Source organism: Gopherus flavomarginatus, chromosome 3 (genome assembly GCF_025201925.1).
Source record: "Gopherus flavomarginatus isolate rGopFla2 chromosome 3, rGopFla2.mat.asm, whole genome shotgun sequence".
NCBI classification, from domain to species: Eukaryota; Metazoa; Chordata; order Testudines; family Testudinidae; genus Gopherus; species Gopherus flavomarginatus.
Window position 1 is genome coordinate 96658501 of NC_066619.1, and position 26068 is coordinate 96684568.

General features: G+C 41.8%; 1 protein-coding gene across 3 annotated transcripts in view; it reads right to left on the minus strand.

The window, feature by feature from the left end:
• APBA1 (amyloid beta precursor protein binding family A member 1) overlaps window positions 1-26068 on the minus strand; it is a 157151-nt gene that overhangs the window by 56976 nt on the left and 74107 nt on the right. For all 3 annotated transcript variants that reach the window (XM_050944158.1, XM_050944156.1, XM_050944157.1), the window contains exon 2: window positions 2357-3564. In XM_050944158.1, coding sequence (XP_050800115.1) covers window positions 2357-3511 — 1155 coding nt within the window. In that variant the 5' untranslated portion in view covers window positions 3512-3564. The remainder of the gene's footprint in view (window positions 1-2356; window positions 3565-26068) is intronic.

Consider the following 26068-nt stretch of genomic DNA (forward strand, 5'->3'; position numbering starts at 1 on the left):
TTTGGTTAACAGCACAAAATGATTGCAAACATTTTCCAAAAAAGAGTAATTTTGGAAATGAAAGCTGACTTCTAAAGGAGCTGAGAAGGAAAACAGATCATTTGTGGGGACACACCTGAAAAGAACATAACATAATAAGGAACTGATTTGCTGGAGTGCTGACCTTGGAAAGAGTAGTGAGATTTTCAGTACTTCTGAAAATCAGTCTAAGTAAAATAAAACCTCCATTAATCAAATCCCCTCTTAGCTGAAAACCACAGTTACAAATGAAATTGAGTTACATCTTTGAAATGCATCAGTTATCTCGAAAAGCCCCTAATTTTTCCAAAATCTTTTTTGTCTGGAAAAAAATCCTACGTTCTATAAATAGGGTTCTACAGGATTTTTATTTTAAGAATTGATCCCTTGTGATCACTTAGTGAAGGCAATCCCATTTTGTTCAGCAAGCTACTAAGCAGTTCAATGCACCCTCTGTTAAAGAAGATGGATTTACTCAGACTTCTGTGTGTGCCAAGTGATATCTGAGTGAAGCATCACAAACAATGCAAGAAGCAGCAACCATTGTTACTGAAAAAAAATCCAACCCACATTCTCTTCTCTTCAAGTGGGATGTAGGTCTATCAGTCTGCCACAGACCTTCTACATTGCTAGTTTGAGTCACGCTTTCTACTTCTCAGAATTTAGGCTGCCTGCAAGCGTATCAACATCCAGTTGTCATATGAGCTTTGGCTACTATCAGTATCATTTATTATTTGTATTACAGCAGCACCAAAAGACACCAATTAGGAACAGGACCACATTGTGCTAGGTGCTGTACAAACACAAAGCAAAAGATAGTCCCTGCCCAAAAAAGCTCACAGTCTAATGCATTGTAATATCAGTTACAAATAAAGACCAAGGGAAATACCTGCTTTCATCACTATACAAGCACACCATATTAGGATCCAGAAGTGCAACATACATGGTCCAGTTCTGCAAAGTGCTGAGGATCCTCGTGAGAAACACAGTCTAAGGGAGCATAGCAAACTCAGCACCTATTAGGAAGAACTCAGCTCCTTTCAGGATCCCTTCAACCTAATGTGCTTGAGGCCAACATCAGTATTTTAGGATAGTGAACCTGAAGCCACTAGGAAAACAAAGAGTATTTTGTGTGACTGCTGTCATGGCAGAAAGAAAACACGAAGAATCTGTTGCCCAAAAGCTGTAATGAGATGATGTGTGGACTAATGTGGCATATATTTGGATGATGGGAGAGAAATAATCATGATTTTTTGGAGGAATTAAAAACTCACATCATAAAAAATAAACTAGTGTTTTACAACACATGCTAAAATGAGTCATCTTAGCTTTATGTATCCGGATAAAACATTTCTAGTGTCATGTGCCCATTGATGTACAATGACACACTCTATAAAGTATTACAGGCTTGATTTTAAGAGGTGCTGAGCAGCCACAGCTCCCAATGCCCTGTTCCTTTCAAGAAACAGATACATAGATATAATTTTAAGAGTTTCCAGTGACTGTATGTAGAATCCATACATAGAAAGCTAGAAAACACTTGTAAGACCAGGATGTTAACATGGAATTATATTTATTTTAGGCATTAGTTGCCAAATCCTGTTTCTACCTTTCCTTAAGCAAGTAGTTCCACTGCAGGCAATGAGACCACAAGCAGGAATAAGATTACCAGTATTTGACTCTATATTGGGATAATACAAATTAATTATTGCAATTAATCTTCTTTGTTACACAAGAATGGCATTGTGTGATGTGACATGATTCAGCTCACAATTCGCATACAAGTTAAAAGTTCCTGGATTCCTGATGGCCTTTAATATCTAGTTTATACATGAGGGTGATTCAATTTTACAATTAAACTAATAGTGTTGTAAATTTGCACTTTCTTGTAGCTGGCAAGCCTATAACTGATGGAAGCCTGCAGAACCTGATAGCCCGAGATAAACTGAATGGTAGCCATTCTAACCAATCAGTTAGTCAACGAATGTTGGAAAAATGTAATATTACTTGTTTCTGTAAGAGAGCAAGCAAACCTTTTGTGGCAAATTCATCTCTGGTGTAACTCTACTGACATCTGTGGTGTTTCACGAAGGGTTAACATGGCCCATCAATAATACGTAGGTCCACTACTTATGCATCCTTTAGAACACAGAATTAAAATAGGTAAAGCTTTAAATATTTAGCAGGAACAGAATGAGCCATACAAGCACAGTATACTTTACCATGAGTGTGAGAGAGTCCATGCGTGTGCGCATGTACACGAGAAAGAGAGACAGACATGTGTATGTTACCTATTCCTTTACTTGTAGCAAGTAAGCCAATAGCTTCATATACTTACATCTCCATCCAGTGGCCTCTGATCATCACAATCCCTGGTTGGGCTGATGTCCTGTCTCATCACCCAGATGGGTTCTTTTGGTTCATCTGGGGTGTAAGGAGAACGAATGGTCCTTGTCTTCACTTCCTCAATAGCCTCTTTAATATCTTTAATAGCCAGAGATATTGCATCCCTTTTCTCCTTGCTGTATCTCTGCACTGACTCTCCTGAGTTGACCGTGGGTCTGGAGCCAGCTGGGAGCTGACCATTGCTCTCGAGAGTCCCACTACCAAGAGTATGGTCACATTCCAAGTTCTGCTCTGCCTCTGGCATATCTTCAGCGGCCTTGTCCAGGCTCTGAGAACTCATGCTCTGTTTGACCTCAGCCACAATTTGATCAATATCTTCCTCTTGTTCATAACTATCCATCCTTGGATAGGGAGCAAATTCTGCCTCCTTCTCAGGGCTGTCAGACTCTCCATCGGACCGTTCATCATAGTGGTGAAGGCGGGCACCCAGAGCTTCCTTGCGATAGTTGTCAGCTTCCTCTCTCTCCTGCTCATAGAGTCGTAGTCCCTCCCTGGCATCCAGGTCAGGTGTATCTCCTATCTCCTCGTACACATGCTCGTGCAGTCCATAGTCGGCGTAGGGCTCAGCATACTGTTCATCCTCCCCTCGGTGGAAGAGCCCGTGAGTGTAGACATACCCCGAGTAGGCGGCATTCATGGCTTCCTCATGTTCAATGGAGTGAAAGTGTAAGTGGTTAGGTAGAGTTCGGGTCTGAATGGCCTCAGCATGCTCGGCCTCGGCATTTTCTGTGTACTCTTCAGACTCAGGCCTATACTGCACTGCGTAGGCGCTCTCATCCTCATTTTCCTGAACTCTGTCTGTGTAATAGCCATCCTCTGCTGTGGCTATGACATCCCCTTCAGCAGTATCAGTGTGATTGTGGAAGCCACTCTCTGTACTGGCTGACCGAGCAAGCATCCCCTCCTCCTCCTGCCCAGACTGTCCTTCTTGGCTGCCATTGGCATGTCTCGGGTAATGGGCGGCATACTGCTGCTGCTCCTCCTCCACCTCAGAGTGCTCCAGGTCAGCCTCCACTGACTCGTTCACCTCTCCGTTTGCTGGCTCGTCATTCACCTTCCCCTCAGATGGTCCCTCCAAATGGTTCATGGCCAGGTCTGGAATGTAGGCCACTTATTCTATTGACATTTTTTCTACTGAGGCTGGAAAGAAAAAAAGAAAAGAAAGTTGATTATTAAGTACCATGGTGATTACAAAGTCATGTGATTTGATAAATACTGTTGTGGCAACAAAAGGCATCTCTTCTTCCCCTGCAGACACATACATGGCCTTCTTGGCTCCAGAGTCAGTGGAAGGTAATCATGCAGAGGATTTACACCAGCATCATACACCTGAACCGTGGTTCATGACCTCAGGGAAACGGTAGAATTTACATTTTTATAGATATATTCCATGGGAAAGAATTTAATCTCAGATACACCACTGTAAAATTTTATTAATTCTAATTATTGCAATGGAGTTTCATTGGTGAAAGTCTGAAGTAGCTGAAACCAAAATCTGACCTTTCTAATGCAAAAATGAGAAGGTTTCTGTTTTTATTACTTATAGCACTTAAGCACAGATCTATCTTCTGTGTTCTGTTAGACAAACAAATTCTATCATTCTTCAAAGAACAAGAGCCTGCACTCAGAGGTTAGCACACTGGCAGCAGAGGCGGCTCTAGACATTTTGCCGCCTCAAGCACGGCAAGCAGGCTGCCTTCGCTTGGCGTGCTGGTGCCTGGAGCTGACCCTGACTGGCAGCGAGCATGTCAATATTGTGTCTCAATTTTATTTATTTATTTTTTATTTATTTATTTTTTAAAAGGGCTGCTCATGGTCTGCTGCTGTTCTGACAGCGAGGGGACAGGGAAGTACTGTAAATGTGTAGAATGTGGTTATCTGGACAATGACGGGACAGCAGGAGGGATATGGCAATGTGAAAGGCAGAAGAGAAAGAGGATGAACAGGGAAATGTGGGGAAGAGAACCACAGTGGAGAACAGCAAGAAGGCACAGAGGGAGGGAATCTAACAAGAAATTAAATATTATGGGGAGCAAAGAGGGAAAATATGAGGGGGCAGAAGAATGAAAAGAAAGGGAGGAAAAATGTGAGGGACATTTGAATCTATGGGGCAGATGGATGAAAGACGAGATTGAAGTGCACGGGAAGAGGGCAGAAGGGTAAGAAAGAGCATCAGGGGAGAGAGAGGCATGAGAATGGTAGGGGAAGAGTATGAAGAGAAAAAGAATGACCATTTCCCCAACCCAGGGTTTAGAAAAGTTGCTTGTGATGATGTGAGCCAAGGCTCAGTAGCCCTAGGGTCACTTCCGGTTCATGTCATGTTCCTAAAGCTCACGCTCCAGAGCTTCAGCCAATGGCCTTCAGGGGTAAAGAATAGATTCCTGCCCTCCCCCACCCCCAATGTATTCTGGGGTTTTTCGGTCTGCTTCCTCTGAAGCATCCGAGATGGACTTGACTGGAAATGGGACATTGGATGGGGTGGGCCAGTGCTTTGAGGTGGCACCAAGCATTTTCTCTCTCAGGTGCTGGCTGGCTGGTTCTTGCTCACATGCTCATGGTCTAACTGATCACCATATGTGAGGTTGGGAACCAATTTTCCCCAGGTCAGATTGACAGTGACCTTGGGTTTGGTTTTCTGTGTGCGCCTTTTTCTTCTGCATGGCATGTGGGTCACTTGCTGATGTTAATCTCATTTAATCAATTGCCTCTCACTGCAGGGGTCTTGGGCACTGGTGCACCTCAGTCCCTCCTATTCTCTCCCTGTGGTACAGAGCAGTCTTGTCTCCTGTGGGCTGTAATAGTTCAGTCTAATTTTGGTTATCGGATTTAGTGTGCAGGTCCTTGGTGGTGGCTGACTGTGATATACAGGAGATCAGATCTGGTGGTCCCTTCTGGCCTGAAACTCTACGACACTATGAAAGGGGTAAGTGGGGTCCCCATCCTGGCTGGGAATTAAGGGGCTTAAAACTCAGAAGGCAGACCAAAAGACAAAGCAATATTTTTCAATGTGATTCATGATTTATAAGCATTTTGTAGCTGACAATATTTCACCAGATGCTGGCCCCTGCCGCGACCAGTCCGGCAGCATAAACGAGCCACAAAGCTGGCTTAGTTAACTCTCAAGGATTCCTGGCCCTATGCCAGCCAAGCCACCACTTCTCTGGCCTGGTGGCACTTTGGACAGTTCTTGTGGCCAGAGGGGAAACTGGAGCAGTTAACTTGTTCTAGCATACATAAGGCCCCCCAAACCAGTCCCAGAAATAGGAAAGGCATAAAGGGAGCATATCACCTTTGATCACCATTCTCTCTCCCTTGGGTCCTGTATCAAGCAGAGCCCAGTGAGTCAAACCAAATGGGGACTGTGGCAATGTAAACAACACAAGGATTCTGCTACACTGCAGTATTCTAGTCTCAGTGTATTTTCTAAAATAAGGAGTGGTCTTAATTAAATCCATAACCATGATGCCTGCCATATGAAGCCACACATCACATTTTCATTTCATTGATTTTTTTGTGACAAACAAACACAATCACATAATTACTCGAGAGGCCGGCAAATAAATAATATATAACTGTTCAGAGCGCAGAAAAACCAGGGTGGAGGCCAACAAGAATGTAGCCTAAGAGGGAAAGGTGCCCATTAACCAGAACATTTGTAATATGAAGGTACTATAAATTTATGTCAGATATCAGTCAAAATATTTCACACGCATACAATGTAGAACTTGTGCCAAATTTAGTGACGCTAGTGCATGTGTCTCAAAGTGGGAGCCGAAAAGATAAGGCACCCAAAAGAATTACTCATTTGAAAAAGAATCTTGGCCCTGATCTTCGGACAAATTTTCTACCACCAGAGTTTAAGCCAGTGTAAGGCCTGAGCGAATCTAGCATGTTGTCTTCACCTCCAATGCATGTTACTTCTACTTTAAAGAATAAGTTTAATATTAAATTATAATATAATTGCTAACTACTTGTTAAATAAAAATTTGTAAAGAAATCACTTGAAAGGTGGTTGAGCAGGTAAAGATACCACATACAAAAATAACCCTATTTCTTCTAAAAGGATCTTAAACACAGCAAAAAAAAAAAAAAAAAGAAAGAAAGAAAAGAAAAATACACCACACAAGACACTTTTTCAACAGAAATATTAGAAAATGCAGGAGTGTTAGTCAAAAGTATGTGGGCAAGAACCTTCCAGTCACAAAGGAATGTATTTTCCATGTATGATTTCTATGACTCTAGGACAGAAAATCTGTAAAACACAGAAAATTAGATCCACATTAGTCAAGGAAACTTGAAATTGATAATGGACATCTTTCGGTCTTAACCACAGACACAAAATAACTCTAATGAAATTGCTTCGTGCTTTTGAAAATATCACCTCAAGTTTTAACCTAACTCTGCTCTTATTGAGTCAATGGCAAACCCGTCACTTATTTCAACGGGAACAGAGTAAGGCCAACACTAAGTGCTTTGGAAAACACCACCCTGAATCAGTAGATTTCAAAGTGCTTTAACCAGGGGCGGCTCCAGGCCCCAGCAAACCAAGCGCGTGCTTGGGGCGGCATGCTGCAGGGCAGGGCGCTCTGCTGGTCGCCAGGAGGGCGGCAGGCAGGCAACTTTCGGCGGCATGCCTGCGGAGGGTCTGCTGGTCCCGTGGCTCCCGTGGACTTCCCGTAGGCGTGCCTGTGGAGGGTCCGCTAGTCCCATGGCTTTGGTGGAGCCGCGGGACCAGCAAACCCTCCGCAGGCACACCTGCAGGAGGTCCACTGGAGCTTCGGGACCAGTGACAGGCAGAGCGCCCCCTGCGGCATGCCGCTGTGCTTGGGGCGGCGAAAGGTCTAGAGCCGCCTCTGGCTTTAACAAATGTGAGTAAACACAACTGGCTCCATTTTACAGATGGGGAAACAGAGATGCAGAGAAATTAGACCACGTGTTCAATGTCGCACAGAAAGTTAGTGGAACTATGACCCTTTTTCATCTACTCCTGTTTCAAGTGGGGTAGATCAAAGCTCACTAGGAAACTTTTAGTGTGCAGCAGAAGGATCTAGATGGACAGTTAGTGCATGGCAGACTAACACAGGGTAGACTTACTCCCAGTTTGCTGCACGCTAACTGTTGGCCTACACAGGACCTCAGACAATATCTAATAACTGACTTCCATTTTAAATGCACACAGTCCAAAAACAATTTCAACATTCTGGAGTACAGCAGACAGAATCACTGATAGGTGCAGCTGTAAGAAACAGCAATTATTTTAAAAATACAAAATATCACTTGAAATGTTATAGGCCATTTTGAGGCCTCAAAATTTTGCTTTTGTGAAATTGAGGTTTCTGAAGTGAAGCTTGTGAAACTGTTTTGATATGAAAATAGATCTCAAAATAAAATTTCATATGTTGACACTTTGAAAGCTTTCTATTTCACTCAAATATATGATTTTTTTTGACTAAAAGTGATTTTTCACTTAAAAACAGTCCCATTTTCACTGAAAAACTCAAAATCCCTGTGACATTTATTGGTTTTGTTTGTTTTGCAAAATTATCTTGGTTTTCCGCAATTAAAAAGAAATATGGAAACCACAAATGTAAAGCTTTTTAAAATTTCATTGTGACTATTTCACAGGGTCTTACTGACAAAAACACTAGCTTGGGAGTAACATTTTCAAAAGCAAGTAAGTTACTTTGGAGCTCAAGCCCCACTGGCTTTCAATGTGACTTGGGCCTTGGCTACACTGGCGCTTTACACCACTGCAACTTTCTCGCTCAGGGGTGTGAAAAAAACACACCCTTGAGCGCAGCAAGTTACAGCGCTGTAAAGAGCCAGTGTAAACAGTGCCCCAGTGATGGGAGCGTGGCTCCCAGCACTGTAAGCTAATCCCCACGGGGAGGTAGAGTACCTGCAGCGCTGGGAGAGCTCTCTCCCAGCGCTGGCGCCACTACCACTCTCGCACATCAAAGCGTTGCCGCGGGAGCACTCCTGCGGTAGCACTGTACAGCTACAAGTGTAGCCATACCCTTAGGCTTCTAAGACATTGAGACTCAGACTCATAGACTTTAAGGTCAGAAGGGACCATTATGATCATCTAGTCTGATCTCCTGCACAATGCAGGCCACACAATCTCACTCATCCACTTCTATAACAAAAACTCCTAACCTATGTCTGAGTTATTGAAGTCCTCAAATTGTGGTTTGAAGACCTCAAGCTGCAGAGAATCCCCCAGCAAGTGACCCGTGCCCCACTCTGCAGAGGAAGGTGAAAAACCTCCAGGGCCTCTGCCAGTCTTCCCTAGAGGAAAATTCCTTCCCGACCCCATATACGGCGATCAGCTAAACCCTGAGCACGTGGGCAAGACTCACCAGCCAGCACCAAGGAAAGAATTCTCTGTAGTAACTCAGATCCCAACCCATCTAGCATCCCATCACAGACCACTGGGCATACTTACCTGCTGATAATCAAAGATCAATTGCCAAATTAATTGCCAAAATTAAGCTATCCCATCATACCATCCCTTCCATAAACTTAAAGCTTAGTCTTAAAGCCAGATATGTCTTTTGCCCCCATTACTCCCCTTGGAAAGCTGTTCCAGAACTTCACTCTTCTAATGGCTAGAAACCTTCGTCTAATTTCAAGTCTCAACTTCCTAGTGTCCAGTTTATATCTATTTGTTCTTGTGTTCAAATTGGTACTAAGCTTAAATAATTCCTCTCCCTCCCTAATATTAGGCCCTTTTGAAAATGTTACCCTAGGTTCTTAGCTCAGAACTTTTATTCGAGCCAACACAGAAGAGTCACATTTGGTGGCTAGAGGGCACAGTGAATAATCAGATTTCTGGCACCAGCAACAAGTTTCTCCCCATGCTGATACAAGCCTTTCTGATTGTTCTCATCAGGTTCCCACAAGAAAAAGAACTTTGCCTCTAAACACCCACTTTAAGTGAAATGCCACAGTGTTGCAGGACTGAAGAGAAGAGAAGCAACGGAGGTCCCATGGCCCTGGAAATAAAGACATGCTACACTTCTGAAAAATGCAGCATTCTCACATTAATTACCCAGAGGAGCAGCTGTGCTCTAATAATCAGGCGCATATGGGAAAGTGCTTTCTAAGCACTCCTAGCTCTGCACCTGATGGATGGATTTGTCTCCATAACAGAGAAATCAGAGTCTGATTGCTGGTGCAACTGGTTTCTCACTGAAGGTTAAGCTATGTTCTCAACTGTAAAATGAAAAAATTAACAAATAGATCTATCCATTTTTAAAGCATTTGTATGTTTCACAGAGAAATTGTGATAAAACTCCATTTTAGCTCTCTATTTTCTATCAAAGACTTTTAAAAACAAACAAAAAAACCATTGATACACTTAACACTAAAGGGTGTGCTATCATCTCAATGCAAGATAACGTCAATCAACATGCTAATGAGAGCAATTCATGCACTGAAGAGAGAACAGAACTCCAAATGTCCAGGTAAAAATAATCTTTCAATGCCTACATTTTAAATCCTTTCTTCCATCACACACCCAAACAAGTGGCACAGAAACATTTTGCTCTATACTAAACATGGCTTTCCTTAAATTCAGCATTACTTTTGTGAGAGCTCTCAGTTTCATATTTAAAACAGCCCTTTTTCGCTCGTTTGAAGCTACACTAAATCTGCCCACACATCCTCCCTCTCATGAGGATAGGTACTGATTACATGGAATCAAGAATTTATTCACCCATTCCCATGTGCTCCCCCCACTGTGAATGATGAAAAACTACCTGGATTCAGGGCACTGAGCTTTTGCATATTAAGAAGCTTGTTTCCATCACAGATATTCATATGCTTGTATTATTAAATGTTTTCATTTGTAGCACTGAAAACGTAATCATTCAATGGACCTATTTCTCAATGTGTCTTACAGGCAAAGGGGTTTAGTGCACTAGCCTGGCTGAGTTTGTAGGTAAACAGAACATTGGTATTTCTAAGATTAGCTCCTTTTAGTGTATATTTATCCATAACCATAAATCACACTATCCCAGGAAGGACCCAGGACTGGAAGAGCAGGGATGTTAGAACTCAGGAGCAAGGTAAGTTCACACAGATGCCGAGGGAATTTTGCAAAGCAGCTGCCTGCTCTCTGCTAGGCTCCAGCAGTGTTATCAGTCCTTCAGTTTTACATTGCATTATGCCTTTTTAGCACAATGGAAATTTTACTTATATAATTTGCTTTAAAAAACAAAACAAAACAAAACAAAACAGGAATGTAACTATTTAAAAGTATGTCCGAGTGTTTTATTACCTTTGGAGAACACAAAATATTTCTTTACCAGGCCTATTCCTTTAATGGGCTTTTTTCTTCTTTCCTTTCCTTTTATAAAAGGGGGTTCCTTTGAATTTATCACCAAAATGAAGGTAATTCACTGGCTGAGAATTTTATAGTATCTGCAATGACTCCTTTGATGGAATTCTAATGAGTTTTTCCTCTACTACTGGGCAACCTCCTTCTGTTAACTCACTACCTATTTGGGAAACCCGATTGCTTTCTCCTTCTCTGTGACAAGTCAATAAGACAATAAACAGGATCACTTCCCAAAGATATCCAAGTAGCCCCCGTGGAAATACCTCATTCACTGAGTGTCAAAAATCTAGCAACCTAGAAACACATCCACCATAATAATAATAATTCCATTTTAAAAACTTTCGTTTGAGAACATTGAGGCTGCACGGTTATGCACCTAAAGGTCAGAAAACGAGAAAGTAAAGTAAAGGTTGCACATGCAAAATTAAAGTTGCTGTGCATGTAAAGTTTTCCACAAGAGCTGGCGAGAGCCTGGAAAATGTTAAATCCAGAACATACATTTCTCTACATTGTGGAAAACCTTAAGCAGGGCACAAAGTCTTCTGCGCTAACCAGTCTTCTGCCTCAATGGCTCCCACTCCAAATCCCCTAGCTTCCCTCAGTCCCTGGGGCTCAATCTCCTCTTCTCGTTTTTTCATCAGCTTCTCTTCTGGACCTGAGCAGAAGCAGAGCTGAAACCATTCCCTCCCCACTGGGTCACTATCATCAATTGCTGCAGAATGTAAGTTTCAATTGGAAAAATTAAAAAAAAAGAGTTACTGTAGACTTTGGCGCAATGAAAAATAAATGGGGAACGACACAAAAAGAAGAAAGAGGGGTAGGAAAAGAGAAAACACACACTGAAAACAAGGCAAGTGGAGATGTACCAAGATCAGTTATAGGGAAGTAAAGAAGAAAAAGTGGAGTGGAGTCAGGAAAGGGAAGAAAAGGTGAAGAAAAGCAGAAGAGATGTAAGTTAAATTTTAAATACGTATTAAATAGAAAGTTAATTGACTGTTATAACTAAATGCATTAACACAAAAGTAATACAGAACTGTTTTATGCCGTAAAAATTGTGGAGGGCTTGCTAGCACCCTGACTATCAGGTTTTAAACCATAAGCTAATAGGTAAATTATTCAAGTCCTGTGCAGGAGCCCTTTTTTCCAAAGGCTGAGACAGTGAAATCTGGCCCTTTTGAAGTTTTGCCACTGACATCAATAGGGTCAGGATTTCACACAGAGGCTAAGGGTATGTCTACGCTACCCGCCGGATCAGTGGGCAGCGATCAATCCAGCGGGGATCGATTTATCGCGTCTAGTCTAGTTATTGCGATTTATCGCGTCTAATCTAGACGCAATAAATCAACTCCCAAGCCCTCTCATGTCAACTCCTGTACTCCAGCGCCACGAGAGGTGCAAGTAGAGTCAACGGGGGAGTGCTAGCAGTCAACTCACCGCGGTGAAGACACCACGATAAATCAATCTAAGTACGTCGACTTTAGCCACGTTATTCATGTAGCTGAAGTTGCGTAACTTAGATCGATTCGCCCCTCCACCCCACCCCCAGTGTAGACCAGGGCTTAGTGACTCCTTGACTCAGACCATGTGCACCACAGACTTCCACAGCTGTTAACTTTACAAACATAGGAAAACCCCACTCAAAATGTAGCATGCACACATGGAGAGTGATTTTCACTAGTCATAACTGAAATCAAAACCAGTTTTCATCAGAGCACTTAAAGGTAGTACTTTTCAGTGAATGCTGTTTTCCTGCCAAATTTCAGCTTTTATCTACAGTAATTTGGGGCTGAAAAGCTATTTATAAGATTATGGAGAAAGTGCATTTTCTTCCACATACAGCCCACTCAAAAACAGATGACCCATTTTTGCTCAAAACTTTCTGAGAAAAGTCATCTTTGGGCAAAGGCCAAGCACTGAAAATTTCAGTTTCAGCAGTGAAAGTTTCATTAAATTATAATGAAAATTGGCAGGAACCAATTACGTAACCTTCACTGCAGAGGTTATTCCCACTATTAACGGTGTATACATGCATGCGTGTGTATAAAATATGCACTTGCTATCACTGTTATTCCTTCATGAATCCTAAAACAAATAAATAAGCCACCTGTAATTTTTTTTTAAAACAGAGAGCACTTTAAATCCATAAACCTATGCATTACTTTTCCTGACACACTTACCAATTATAAGATGGCACGTGTTTCAAAAATGTCTCTGCCCTCCTCCTACTGGACTTTGCAGTCAAAATGTTAATCCTGACTGGCCTCAATCATTGCACACTTTCCACTGAAACCGATGGGTGTTCTGTCACCTACTAAGAGCTGTATAATGTTCCATATTTGTGACAGCATTATTGCGAAAATAGGACTTGATGACTAGTACATGATCAGCATTTTGTAGGTGAAATCTTGGCCCTGCTGAAGTTAACAGAAAAGCTCTCATTAACTTCAATGGGACCAGGTTTTCACTTTATGCCTTAACTCCACAGGGAAGTAGGGGGACACACACCCCTGACTACACAAAAAGGTAACACACACACACTCTCTCTCCTACCTCTGAATACACAAAAAGGAGACAAAAATTGGCAGTGGAATATTCAAAATATATATGGATGAATGATCCTTCAAATAGCAAGCCATTTGAATGAATCCATTCAGGCCTAAACTGGTACATGAAAGACAGAAAAGCATAGTAAAAACTGGCAGTTCCCACAGGAAGGTAAGATGGCATTTGGGCCTAGTTAATGATTGATAATTTCCACATAGATAATACGGCACACACTGTTTTAATAGCTACTGAGATCAATATTCAATGACAAGAAAGTGAATTGTACCGGCCGCACTGAATTGGGAGTGAATTGAACTATTTGTAACATACATGTAAATGTTTGATACAAACTGCACTTAAAATTCCATTTTCCTACTCATTCTAAGTCTATTTTGGCTGTAACCAGGGTATAAAATTCCATGGTGGGAGAGGTTACTTCCAGTGATAAGATTTAGCAGCTGAGTCCCTAGAGAACATGTCACATGCTAACCCTTAATTAAAGGGAATTTAAATTGAATTTCAAAATTCAAATTTTAAAATGACTGCTTAGACCTACTCCTAAAGTCTTGTTTTGTTTGTTATAATGCTCATTCAAATGAAAACTGCATGAGTCACACATTCTCTGCTCTGTAGTTCAGAAATGCCAGGATTACATCTGCAGTGGATAATGCAGTTCCTGGGTTTCATCATGTCTGTACCAACTAGCATTTACCACAATCGGTTTTTTAAGTGTTACACATTTGCTGGTACGTCAGCCTCCATGCTGATCTGTTTGACAATCCAGAGTCACCTTTTTCGTTACCGTTCAAAAGTACGCTCATAAATGCATCTATTGCAGCTGATAATCCGCTGAAATTATTTAGAAAAAGTTTAGAAAATACTGGTTTGTTTGAGCAATTTCTCTGTACCTTTGTAAAGTGCAAGCGAAACACCACAAGGTAGAAAGGGAAGATATATTAAAATCACAGCCATTTTCAAATGTAACAGCTTATTAGAAAGATAGACTCTTCAATGCCTATATAGTTCAGCCCTAGCCCCTTTTAATATGAATTTAGAGCAGGTGAAAGGAACCAGATTGGCAGCTCCAACTTCACAAGGCAGTATATCAACTTTTAGACATGTAATCATTTTGCAAAACTGCTGTAAACCTGTGCCCCAAAAGAGGCAGCTAAATAAAATGCCCAAAACAGCTGATGTTGGTACAAGTTTGCCAGGTCTGAGTAGCTGATTAAACCACATATCATGCCTCTGTTTTTTCAGCAGTGAGGTTGCAAGTGAGAGTCAACATCAGGGACAGAAGCTACATTTTCTACCTTTGCGGGATTGGACTTCAGCAACAGCTCCAGAACATCTCAAATAACTTCTCTGCCCTCCACCCCCCCCCCCACCCCCAATCAACAGTAGTTACCAACTTTAATACCATCTAAGACATTGCCAAAGAAGGGATTTTTTTCCTTCTAAAAGCTCTGTCCTGCTAAATGGAAAGGGAACAAGGGATGTTGTTAAAATGAGAGCCTTAATCTGAGCAATAACTATGTTAATGTTATAAAGAAAATAGTATGAAGTTGAATTTAATTGGGATGATCAGTAATAGTTGTGTTCTGTACTTTAAAACAGAGGAAATATAGGACAATAAGAGGGGAGTGAGGGGATTTTAGGCTTGGATGAGACTGGAGAAAATAAAGAGGGGAAAGGGAAGAGCCTTTAAGAGTTTTGTGTAAACCCTCCTCTCCCCACAACTCAAATGATCAGATGGGAATCCATCCCTAATGGAGAGGCTCAAGGTCCCATTGGTGGAGAATTTACCTCGTTTGGATTGCAAGAGAAGCAGTCCAAGTGTTTATAGGGAGAGTGCAGAGGTTTCGGGTTCAGCAGAGCACAGTCCTTTGGAGATGGTTTTACATGTTATGCTGGTAGTTCATTTGTGGATTTAGAGTAAGGGGAATGCAGAAGAGAGGAAGGAAATGTGGAGACAAGGGGAGATTAATACAAGAATTACATATAAAAGTTTACGAACAGAAACCAAGCCATATTCAGGCACATAATAGCAAATGAAACATAATTAGAAACAAGAGAGCCACTGGCAACACAAGGGTTCATGCCATCAAACAGCTAAAGAATCTCAATCATTTCAGATTTTTTTTCAATAAACTAAATAGTTACTTTCAATGTCTCTTCCTTTTAAAGTAACATCTTTGAATGTCAAAGGGTTAAATGCCATTAAAAGGAAAAAAGCTCTGGTAGACCTTAAAAACAACCACTCTCAAATGATTTTTACTTCAAGAAACTAATTTTCAGGAGGGGCAAATTAGAGGCACAAAAGGTAATGGGTTTCAACGGACATATTTTGCTTCAGCTAAAACGAAAAAAAAAAGAGTGGGCATAATATTTGCTAATCAGGTACCTTTTGACAATAAACATAAATTTAAGGCTAAGGAGAGACGATTTATATTGCTGAAGGGCACAATTGCTGGGTTATTAACAACAGTTGGCTCAGTGCATGCTCCCAGCCAAACACTTTTTTAATGACTTCTTTACAGCACTGCAACACTGCGGGGAAGGGGAAATTATACTTAGAGAAGACTTCAGTTGCACACTGACTCCTTACTGGGACAGATAAAAAAGACCTGGGGGATAGGGAAGCAGGTGCAGCATTGACTTCTCTGTGCCAGCAAGTCAACCTCTCAGATTGCTGGAGAGAACTACACCCTGAGGAAAGAGATTAAATGTTGTATTCACACCCTCATCAGTTATATACCAGAATAGATTTAAAGCTGATCTCTAAATCCTTAATGAAGCAGACAGGATCTGCAGAAACTGGCACTATTGCAATGTCAGATCACACACGAGTTGAAGTAATATTCAATAGCTGGGCTGGGTCCCAAAGATTACTTTACTGGAAAATGAAAAAATGGTTACTAACCTCCCGTAACTGCTATTCTTCGAGATGCGTTGCTCATATCCATTCCATGTTAGGTGTGTGTGCTTGCCGGAAGTTTTTCCCTCAGTGGTATCTGTAGAGGGCTGGCTCTGGTGCCCTCTGGAGTGGCCCGCACATGTGCTGGTATCATGGCGTCACCGCCCCCTCCCCCCAATTCCTTCTTGCCAGAACTCCAACAGAGAGAAAGGTGGGCTGGTCATGAAATGAACCTGAGCAACAACCTTAAAGAACAACAGTTATGGAAGGTAAGTAACCATTTTTCTTCTTCAAGCCCTTGCTCATGTCCATTCTATGTTAGGTGACTCCCAAGCACTATCTCTGGAAGCCAGTAGGAGTTCATGGATGTGTTGATGGCAACACAGCTCTGCCAAAACCTGCATCATCTCTGGCCTGCTCAGTGATGGTGTAGTGGGTCATGAAGGTGTGCACCAACGACCACATTGCAGCCCTGCAGATATCCTGGAAAGAGACTCGTGCCAGGAGGGCTGCTGACAACGCCTGAGCTGTAGTTGAATGGGCCGTCACTATCGGTGGAAGTACAACCTGCGTCAACTTGTAGCAAGTACGGATGCTGGTAGTAATTCAAGATGAAAGCCTCTGAGAGCCTGTCTGACATCCACGGTGTGCAAATGCCTCTCCTTGTTGGACATGTGAGGCTTTGGGCAGAACACCATGAAGAAAATGTGCTGGTTAACATGGAAAGACGACACTACCTTTGGCAGAAAGATGGGGTGAAGACACAACTGAACCTTGTCCTTGTAGAACACTGTACAGGGGCTCTGACGTGAGGACTTTAATCTCAGAGACTCGCCTTGCTGAAGAGATAGCCACAAGAAAAGCAACCTTCCACAACAGATGTGAAAGAGAACAGGAAGCCAGAGGTTAAAAGAGAGGGCAAGTGAGCCTAGCAAGGACTAGGTTAAGGTCCCATTGGGGCAGCAGATCCCAGACCAGTGGAGAAAGCCTTTCAAGACCTTTAAGAAACCTGATCATCATTTCATGCACAAATACTGTTCTGCCCTGGACATGGGGATGGAAGGCAGTGACGGCTGCTGGTGCACCCAGATCGAGGAGAAGGCTAGGCCTTGATGTTTCAAGTGAAGCAGGTAGCCCAGAATGGACTGAGGAGGGGACTGAGTACGGGAGATCATCCAGTCTAATGCCCAGCAGGAGAAGTGCTTCCACTTTGCTAGGTAAGTCACTATAGTGGAAGGTTTTATACTCTCCAACAGAACGCGCTTGACTTGACCGGAGCAGGCCTCCTCCTCCTTTGGGTTCAGCCATGCAGAATCCACACTATGAGGTGAAGAGAGGTGAGGTTCCCATGATCCTGAGAGAGTAAATCTGAGCAGCTGGAAGGTATCCATAGGGGTGCTGCTGCCAAGTCCATGAGCATGATGAACCAATGCTGACAAGCCCATGTGGGGGTGATCATGATGACACTGGCTTTGTCCCTTTTGATTTTTAGGAGGGTCGGTGGGAATGTGTATATCAGGTCGCCTGGCCAAGACAGTAGAAAAGCATCGGAGAATGATCCGTTGTTGTACTCTTGGAGGGCGCAGAACCAGTGGCACTTCTTGTTCCGTCTGGTGGCAAACAGGTCCACCTGGGGAGTTCCCCATCTCTGGAAGACCATTCTGGTGACCTCTGAGTGGAGGCCCCACTTGCGGGGAGAACCTACTGAGGCAATCCGCCAGCGTGTTTCTGACACCAGGGAGATGTAGACCCTCGAAGTATATGGCTTCTTGACAAAGGGCCAAGGATCATGCTCCTCCTTACCTGTTGACATAGAATATGGAGGCCATATTGTCTGTCCCACCTGTTGGGATAGTTGCAGGAGGAACACTTCGCAAGCCAAATGGACGGCCCTGAGCTCCCTGAGGTTGATGTGGAGCAGGATGGATTTGATTTAAATCAAATCAATTTAAAATCACTAGTCAGTTAGACTCAATTTAATCGTGGATTTCTACATAAAAGTGCATTCTTGTTGGTTGTTGTAACTTTAATAGATATTCTTCACAACTCAGAGATAGATGTAGAAGGTACACGCTATACATTTTTAAAGTGATTTATTTTGAAAATTTTTCAGATTAGTTTTACAGCTATATCGAAAATGAATGATTGTTTGGTTATTTCATTTACCAAATGTAATTGAAGCACATATTTATGAAGGCATTGGGAGGTGAGCTATCTCCAATTCAACAGGTTAATCATTAACATTTGGAGGATTTTCTTGCCCATGCTGTATTAGGAGAAGAACATCACCAGACAGACATTTAAACTGTTTTAACTGAAACAACAACGTTATCTATTCTGGATTTTTTTCTTCAACAGCAAACATAAAATATTTTAACAAAACAAGCATATGATTTTTTTAATTTAGTAAAACATTCAAGTTTTTTAAAATCAGATTTGTTTTTGTTAAAATTGTTTTTAACTAAAACAGTTAAATGAAATTTAATTAATTAATTAATTAATTAAATAAATAAAATCAACTGTGTCAGGTCAACATGAGAAACTTAAAAAGATTGGTTTCTGCAGCTAACTCAGTCGTATTCACCTTCATTTTCCTGTTTGCCCATAATCTGGAGGAGAAAAACAAGCTTTACTGCTTTTTCAGGTCCCAAACGATTTCTCAATTCAGAATGAATTAGTCCAAAGGAAGAAAAAATTCTTTCTACACTGGCAGAAGAAGCTACTGCTGTTAAAAGTGAGATTACCACTTCAACAGTCTCTGAATCCAAGTGCTTAAGTGACTTCCACCAGTTCACTGGTGTGACTTTCTTTAAAACATCATCAGCAAACATATATTTCTTGAATGGTTGACCCTTAGCTTTGAAGTTTATTATAGTTGACATTATGGAGGGATGACTACTGGATGTCCATGTCATAGCCAACTCCTCTTCTTCAGCAGTTAAGGTTTGACTCTGGTACCAAGCATTGAGAATATTTGCAAGAAAATAAGCTGGAGATAGTGCTGGCCCCGTTCATTTTTTTAATGCTTGTAATGTAACTTTTAATGCTCGTAATGTAACATATTTCTCTTTTTAAGATCTCACTCAGCTCCTTCCAAATTTCAAAAGCATCCACAATAAAACAGCTATTTCCCTGCATTTAGTTTAAGGCTACAGAAAAAGGCTCCAGGGCACTCTGCATGTGTTCAACATTTCTCTTAAGCCCAATGTTGAGAACTTTGGCTGTGACAGTGCCATCTATCTTTTCACAATTTTGTTCGCAAACTGTCATCAGATTAGGCCAGTTCTTGATATAGTGCTCAAAACAGTCCACTACTGAGTTCCATCACACGTCTTGTGGGAGAGTTAGTTTGGTTCCTCCCACTTTTTTGAGAGCAGCTGCTGCAAAGTGGTTGTTATGGAAGTATTTTGCAATTTCAACAACATTAGCCTTTATTTCTGGAACAGTGAAGTCTTTGGCTAGGAGGTGCATCAGATGAGAACTACAACTATATGTTATTAGCTTAGGAATCTCTTCACTCTCTTCTAAATTTCTTCTCATCTTGGATACATTTGCAGCATTGTCTGTGACCAAGCTGTGTACTAGAAATTTGACATTTTTTTCACAGTTTGTTACAGCTTTTACTGCTATTTCTTGTAACTATTCTGCTCTGTGTGCATTTCCTGATGTATCAGTTGCTTCTGCAAGGAAGACATTCCCTTCTTCTGTTGTCACACAAGCATACACAACAGGATCATTGTGAACATTGCAACACCCATCAAGATTCAGGTTAATAATTTTACCGTCTAGACCTTTCCCACACTGCTCAATTTCTCTTTCATACACTTTATCCAGAAATTTGCCTGCGACACCTGCTCTGTTGGGTGGACTGTATCCTGGTCTTAATGACTGAACCATGTTAATGAAGTGTGGGTTCTCAATCATATGGAAAGGAGAGTTTGTTGCATAAAGAAACCCGTCAATTACCTCTTTTGTATTCTGCTGGTTCTTATCACAAGCTTATCTATGGTTGTTTCTGAATGATGGAGATTTTTTTCCCTTTTTGCTATGGGTGATATACTGTGGCTATGTGACATACATGATGTGACTGAAACACTATCATTGCCAGATAACTCTGAAACTATAGAAAATGATGGTGATCTTGTAGGTGGATAGTCTTCAGAATCCTGTATGTTGAGGATGGATTCTCCTAAACAAAATAAGTCAATGCACTTATTTAATTATTATTACCATATTGCTCATTTAGTATTACTCATTTAGCATTCACTGACGCTCAGTACTACTTTAAAGGTGAAATTGTAAAAGGATGATCTGCCTATTTCAGCTATTTATTTTTTATCACAATTGCATCTAAAATTATAGTACCATAGAGTAACAACTATATTTTTTGCTCAAACATGAGAATTCAAGACTAGTCCAGAAGGAAGACAGGCAGTCCTTAAGAAAGAAGTATGTAATAAAAAAAGTTTACTGACCTGAATATCCTACATCTTCAGACATATTCCTTTCATCATCTTCAACACTGCTTCCTCCTGAGAAGGACACTTCTCATGATGTTGTTTCATTCTGGCAACCAAGCCCTGCATTTCCTTGTTGCACTGTTTGCATTTTGGGTCTCTTTTACGGCCTGCTACCTTTATAGGTTTTTCCCTTCTGGTGAGAGAATGGTATGGTAGATCTCAAATCAATGAAGGCTACATTCAGAAAGACTTGAAGACTTCTGGAATATGCTGCTCAGACAGTTTCACTTTTGTTTCTACTGCCAGTCCCTCCCTTCTCACATTTATCTCCAGACTTCTCTTTGTCCCGATCTATTCCGCCCCCACCAATCTTCTATTCATTGAACTTTTTGAAACGTTGTACTTTTAGAGAGAGGTAAGGGATTGACTCTATGTACACAAATTTGCAGAGGGACAATAGGGTTGAGGTCTGTTATTTCTCACCTCTATACATTATTTATTTATTTATTTAAAACATTCTGCTGTTCACAAGCATGTTATCTCTGGAGACACAAATCTACAGCTTGAGAACTGCAAAACTAAGTATCTCTGATGGTATCTTCTAGACTGAGCACTGAGTCTCATTGGGTAGATGGAAAGATTAACCTAAATAATCTATACAGAAGCCTGTGTAACCCCATAAGATTGGGTCCCTAATCCATGAACTATTGGAACTCATTCACAAAACTTTTCTTAAAACATTACATGAATATATTGGCTCATACTATTGAATTAGAATTTATAATCCCTATTCCATGATTCTATATCTTTGAGCTATAATGTATCTTAATTAAAACTATCTTTAGATAGAATTTTAAAAGCATTTTATCAAAAAAAATCTGATTTAAATAAAAAAATCTTTTATTTATTTATTTATTTAAATCACTGGTTTTTATCCACCCTGATGTGCAGTGTCAACTCTTCTCGGGACCACAACTCCTGGGTATTTAGTGATGCGAGGCAGACTCCCCAGCCCAGGTCAGATGCATCTGACATTAACACCACTGTGGGTTTCAGGGTTTCAAAGGTTATTCCTTCGGAAATGTTAACTGGGTTGGACCACCATTCCAGAGCAGGAAGTACTTGCAGCAGAATTGTGAGGATTCTGTCCAGGTGGTGCCCAGCTGGGGGGTAGACTGATGGCAGCCACATCTGGAGAGGTCTGAGACATAGTTGTGTGTGTAGAACTATGTAAGTGCATGCTGCCATGTGCCCTAACAGTCTGAGGCATACCCCGGCTGTGGTGATAGGGTGGCTGGTGAGTTGGGCGATGAGACCAGATATTGCCTTGAATCTGGGTTCTGGGAGAAAGGCTCTGGCTCAGACAGACTCCAGAACTGCCCCAATCAACTCTATTCTTTGCATTGGGACCAATGTGCATTTCTGTTAGTTTATCAAGAGACCCAGTGCTCACCATGTGGCTTGCCCCAACTGGACACTGCGATGGACTTGTATCCAGGAACGAACCTTGATGAGCCAATCGTCAAGGTATACGTAGATTTGAATGCCCTGGTGCCTGAGGTATGCTGCGACCACTGCCATGCATTTAATGAATACCCTTGGTGCTGTAGCTAGGCCAAATAGAAGGACCGCAAACTTGTAGTGGGTTTGCCCCACTACAAACCGCAGGAACCTTCTGTGCCCTTGGAAAATGGCAATATGGAAATATGTGTACTTCAAGCTGAGGACGACATAGCAGTATCCAGGATCCAGGGAGGGGATAATAGAGGCCAGGGAGACCATGGAACTGCAACTTCTTGAGATATTTGTTGAGGTCTCACATGTCCAATATGGGGCTCAGACCCCCTCCTGGCCTTCAGAATGAGAAAATACTAAGAGTACAACCCTTTTCCTCTTAGGTGTAAGGGGACTTCCTCTACGGTTTCTACTTGCAGGAGGGCTTCCATCTCTGGGGTAAGAAGTTGCTCATGAGAAGGGTCCCTGAAGAGAGACAGGGAAGCGGGGGCAGGTAGAAATAGCGTATACCTCACTACCACAGTTCTGAGGACCCACCGGTTCAATGTTATAGCGTCCCAAGTGGGGAGGAAAGGAAAAAGGCAGTTTGAAAATGAGGAGTGCAGGATACTGGCTGCAGATGAGGAGGTCGCCCTCAGGCACACTCTCAGAACACCCGCTTGTTATGAGGCGGGTAGCAGGAGGAGCTCGAGTGGGAAGGAGCTGGTTGTTGGCCTTGACTGCGCTTATAGCCCTTGCCCTTCCTGTGGTAGGGCTCCAGTCAGGCCTGACCGCTTGGTCTTTGAGGTTGCTGCTGTCTGAACCTCTTTCTAGCGGGGGCTGGTGTATAGAGATCCAGGGAACATAGAGTAGCCCTAGCGTCCTTAGGACTATGTCAACTCATGTCTGTTTGTTCTGCAAACAGGGCTAAGCCATGGAAAGTGAGGTCCTGGATTAATTGCTGAGCCTCTGTCGATAGCCTGGAAGACAAGCCTGGCTGGGCTCCGGAGATGTACGGTCTCGCACAGGCCTATGCTGCTCTCCAGACTTCCCCTTTTCAGTAGGGGATGTCGGGGAATGCTCTCTCCCAGTGTGCTTCCTTTGCTTTTTAGCAGGTACAGGGGACTGCGATCGGTGTCGGGAGTCCGGTACCTGAATCACATTTCGAACCGATGCCGCTGTGCTCAGAGCAGAGTCCCATCTTGGTGGCTCGGAGACTGGTGTGAGGGCCAACTCCATGAGGAGCATGCTTAGACTTCTAACCAGCTCCTTGTTAGTTCTTGGCTTCAAGCTCTTGCAGATGTGACACTTACTGCTAGTGTGGGTCTCTCCCAGACCCTTCAAGCAGCTTTGATTAACGACAGGAAGAACCATTGGGTAAGAGCACTTGCCGAAGCATAGAGATGTTCCAGCACCGTCACTGGCAGTTTGAAGGAACTGAGGGGGGGGGGTGCCCCTTATCCTGGCGCATATGCGCACCACTCCAGAGGAGCCAGAGCCAGTCCCCTACAGATACCACTGAGGGGAAAACTTCCAGCACCAGTGCATATGGTGAACACACACACCTCACACGGAATGGACATGAATAAGCACTCGCAGAATAACCGCTTGCTTCTCCCAGACAAAACCAGATGGGTTGCAGCAATTAAGAAGGACATTGTTCAATACTTACAGTTCAATGATACAGACAATACACAAAGAGAACTCCTCTAAAAGGCAGGAAAAGCAGTATTTGGGGGTCAGTTGATGAGCAGAGCCTCTCAATTGAAAAAAGAAAGAGCTCAAGAACAAATAGAACTAGAACAGGAGACAACAATACATAACAATATAGGTTCAGAAAAAATAATTGACAATCAACTAATATTAGAGAAGAAGTTGAATAGGTTGATAATAGACGCCACCGAAAAAGCCTGTGTGTACCAAAGCAGAAGTTTTAGTAAAAAGGAACTGAAAGTGATAGGTCATTGGCTTGAAAGCCAAAAGGGATTCAAGAGCTACGTACTATTCCACCAATTACAAACAATCAGCAAAAGATACACGCCATAATGAAGTACATGCTATTTTTGCTGCTTATTACAAAAATTTCTGTCTAACTCAGATACTGCAAGCTCTGAAATTATTCAAGAATATTTGGAAGGAGCAGACTGGCCAAAGATAAGCAAAACTGATAAAGAAACTTTAGATAAAGAAATAACAGAAGAAGAAATCCTAGAGGCAATAGAAGGTATGAAAAGTGGTAAAATTCTAGCATCTAATGGCTTTTCAACTGAATTTTACAAGGTATTTAAAGAGGTATTAATGAGTTCCTTGAGAGGTTCCTTCAACGCTATCTAGTAGGGGATGAACTTCCCTAACCTATGAAAGAAGCTACTATTATTGTTCTCCCTAAAGATAGAAAAAACCTTACATTATGCAGTTCCTATATATCCATATTTCTGTTGACAAGATTTTAGCAAAAATACTAGCTAGCTGATTACAGTCTGCACTCCCAGCTTATAAACATTCAGACCAAACTGGATTCATTAAGGATAGACAAATGTCAGACAATATCCAGAGTAATTGGAATCATTCACATAAAAGATCAATTTTTCTTATTATCAACAGACGCAGAGAAAACCTTTGATAGAATAGAGCATAGCTTTCGGTTTCTAGTCCTGTCCCATATGGACTTTGGCCCCCTGGTCCTTGTATGGATAACCGCTCTTCACACCAGCCCAAAAGCAGTTGTACAACCTAGCATGGTTAAACCTCCCCTTTCTGAATTACACAGGCTGTGATGTCCATTGTCTCCTTTACTTTTTGCACTGGTCATAGAGCTTTTTGCATAGCGGAAGTATGGATCCATCACAGGAATAAAACTTTCAGGAACACATCAGAAAATAGCATTATATGCAGATGACATATTATTTTTTTCTAAACCAGATAGTTCCCTAAAATTAATTTGTAAAGAAATCCAGGACTTTGGGAAAGCATCTGGATTTGCAGTAAATTATCCCAAATCTGAAAGGTCACTCCTCTAGAAAACATTTTGGTATAAATGAGTGACAAATTCTATACAGACACCTGGGAATTCAAATCTCAAACAGCCTATGATTTAAATGTCAAACCACTACTTCAGCAAATGAAAAAAAGATGTGGCGTGCTGGGGGAAGTAAGCAATATTTGGTTGGGAAGAAGAGCCACAGTCAAAACAAATATTCTGCCAATCTTATCTTTCTTGTTTCAAAATCTTCCTGTGATTATCCCAGATAAAATCCTGGAAGGAATCCAGGAGATGTTGTTAGAATGTATAATGAATAAAAAAAGACCAAGAGAGTGAGAGCAGATACTTTGTACAGACCCATTAAACATCATGGATTACCCATTCCAAATATTCTATGGTACTATCAAGCCAGCCAGCTCAAAGCAGTAGTGGATTGGAGGATATAACCCAGCCCAGCACTGGGTCTTTATTGAACAAGAAAATTGCTGCAGTGTAAACACTGCTAGACTACTGTGGATTAATAATAAAAATCATGCCCTCCAGAAATTTACACACATCCTTTAGCAAAGAATACTCTGTGCATCTGGGATAGAACTAGAGATAAGGTCAGTTCTTTGCCCTCACCAATAACATCATTGCAAACAATCCAGATCTTAACCCAAATCACGAACCAAAGAGCTTCAAAGATTGGAAGAGCCATGGAATACACATGGTTGGCCAGCAATTCAGCAAAGAAGCTCTCTGAAGATCAAAACTAACTTTAACTGGACTGCTCTCTCTTAGTACCCTCAAGTCAGAGACTATGTTTCTCAACTTTCTAGTAAACTTGTTTTATACAGAAAGCTAACCTTAACAGAAGCAGTGGCATTTGGCCAATTAGAAAACAAAACAATTATAATTAATTT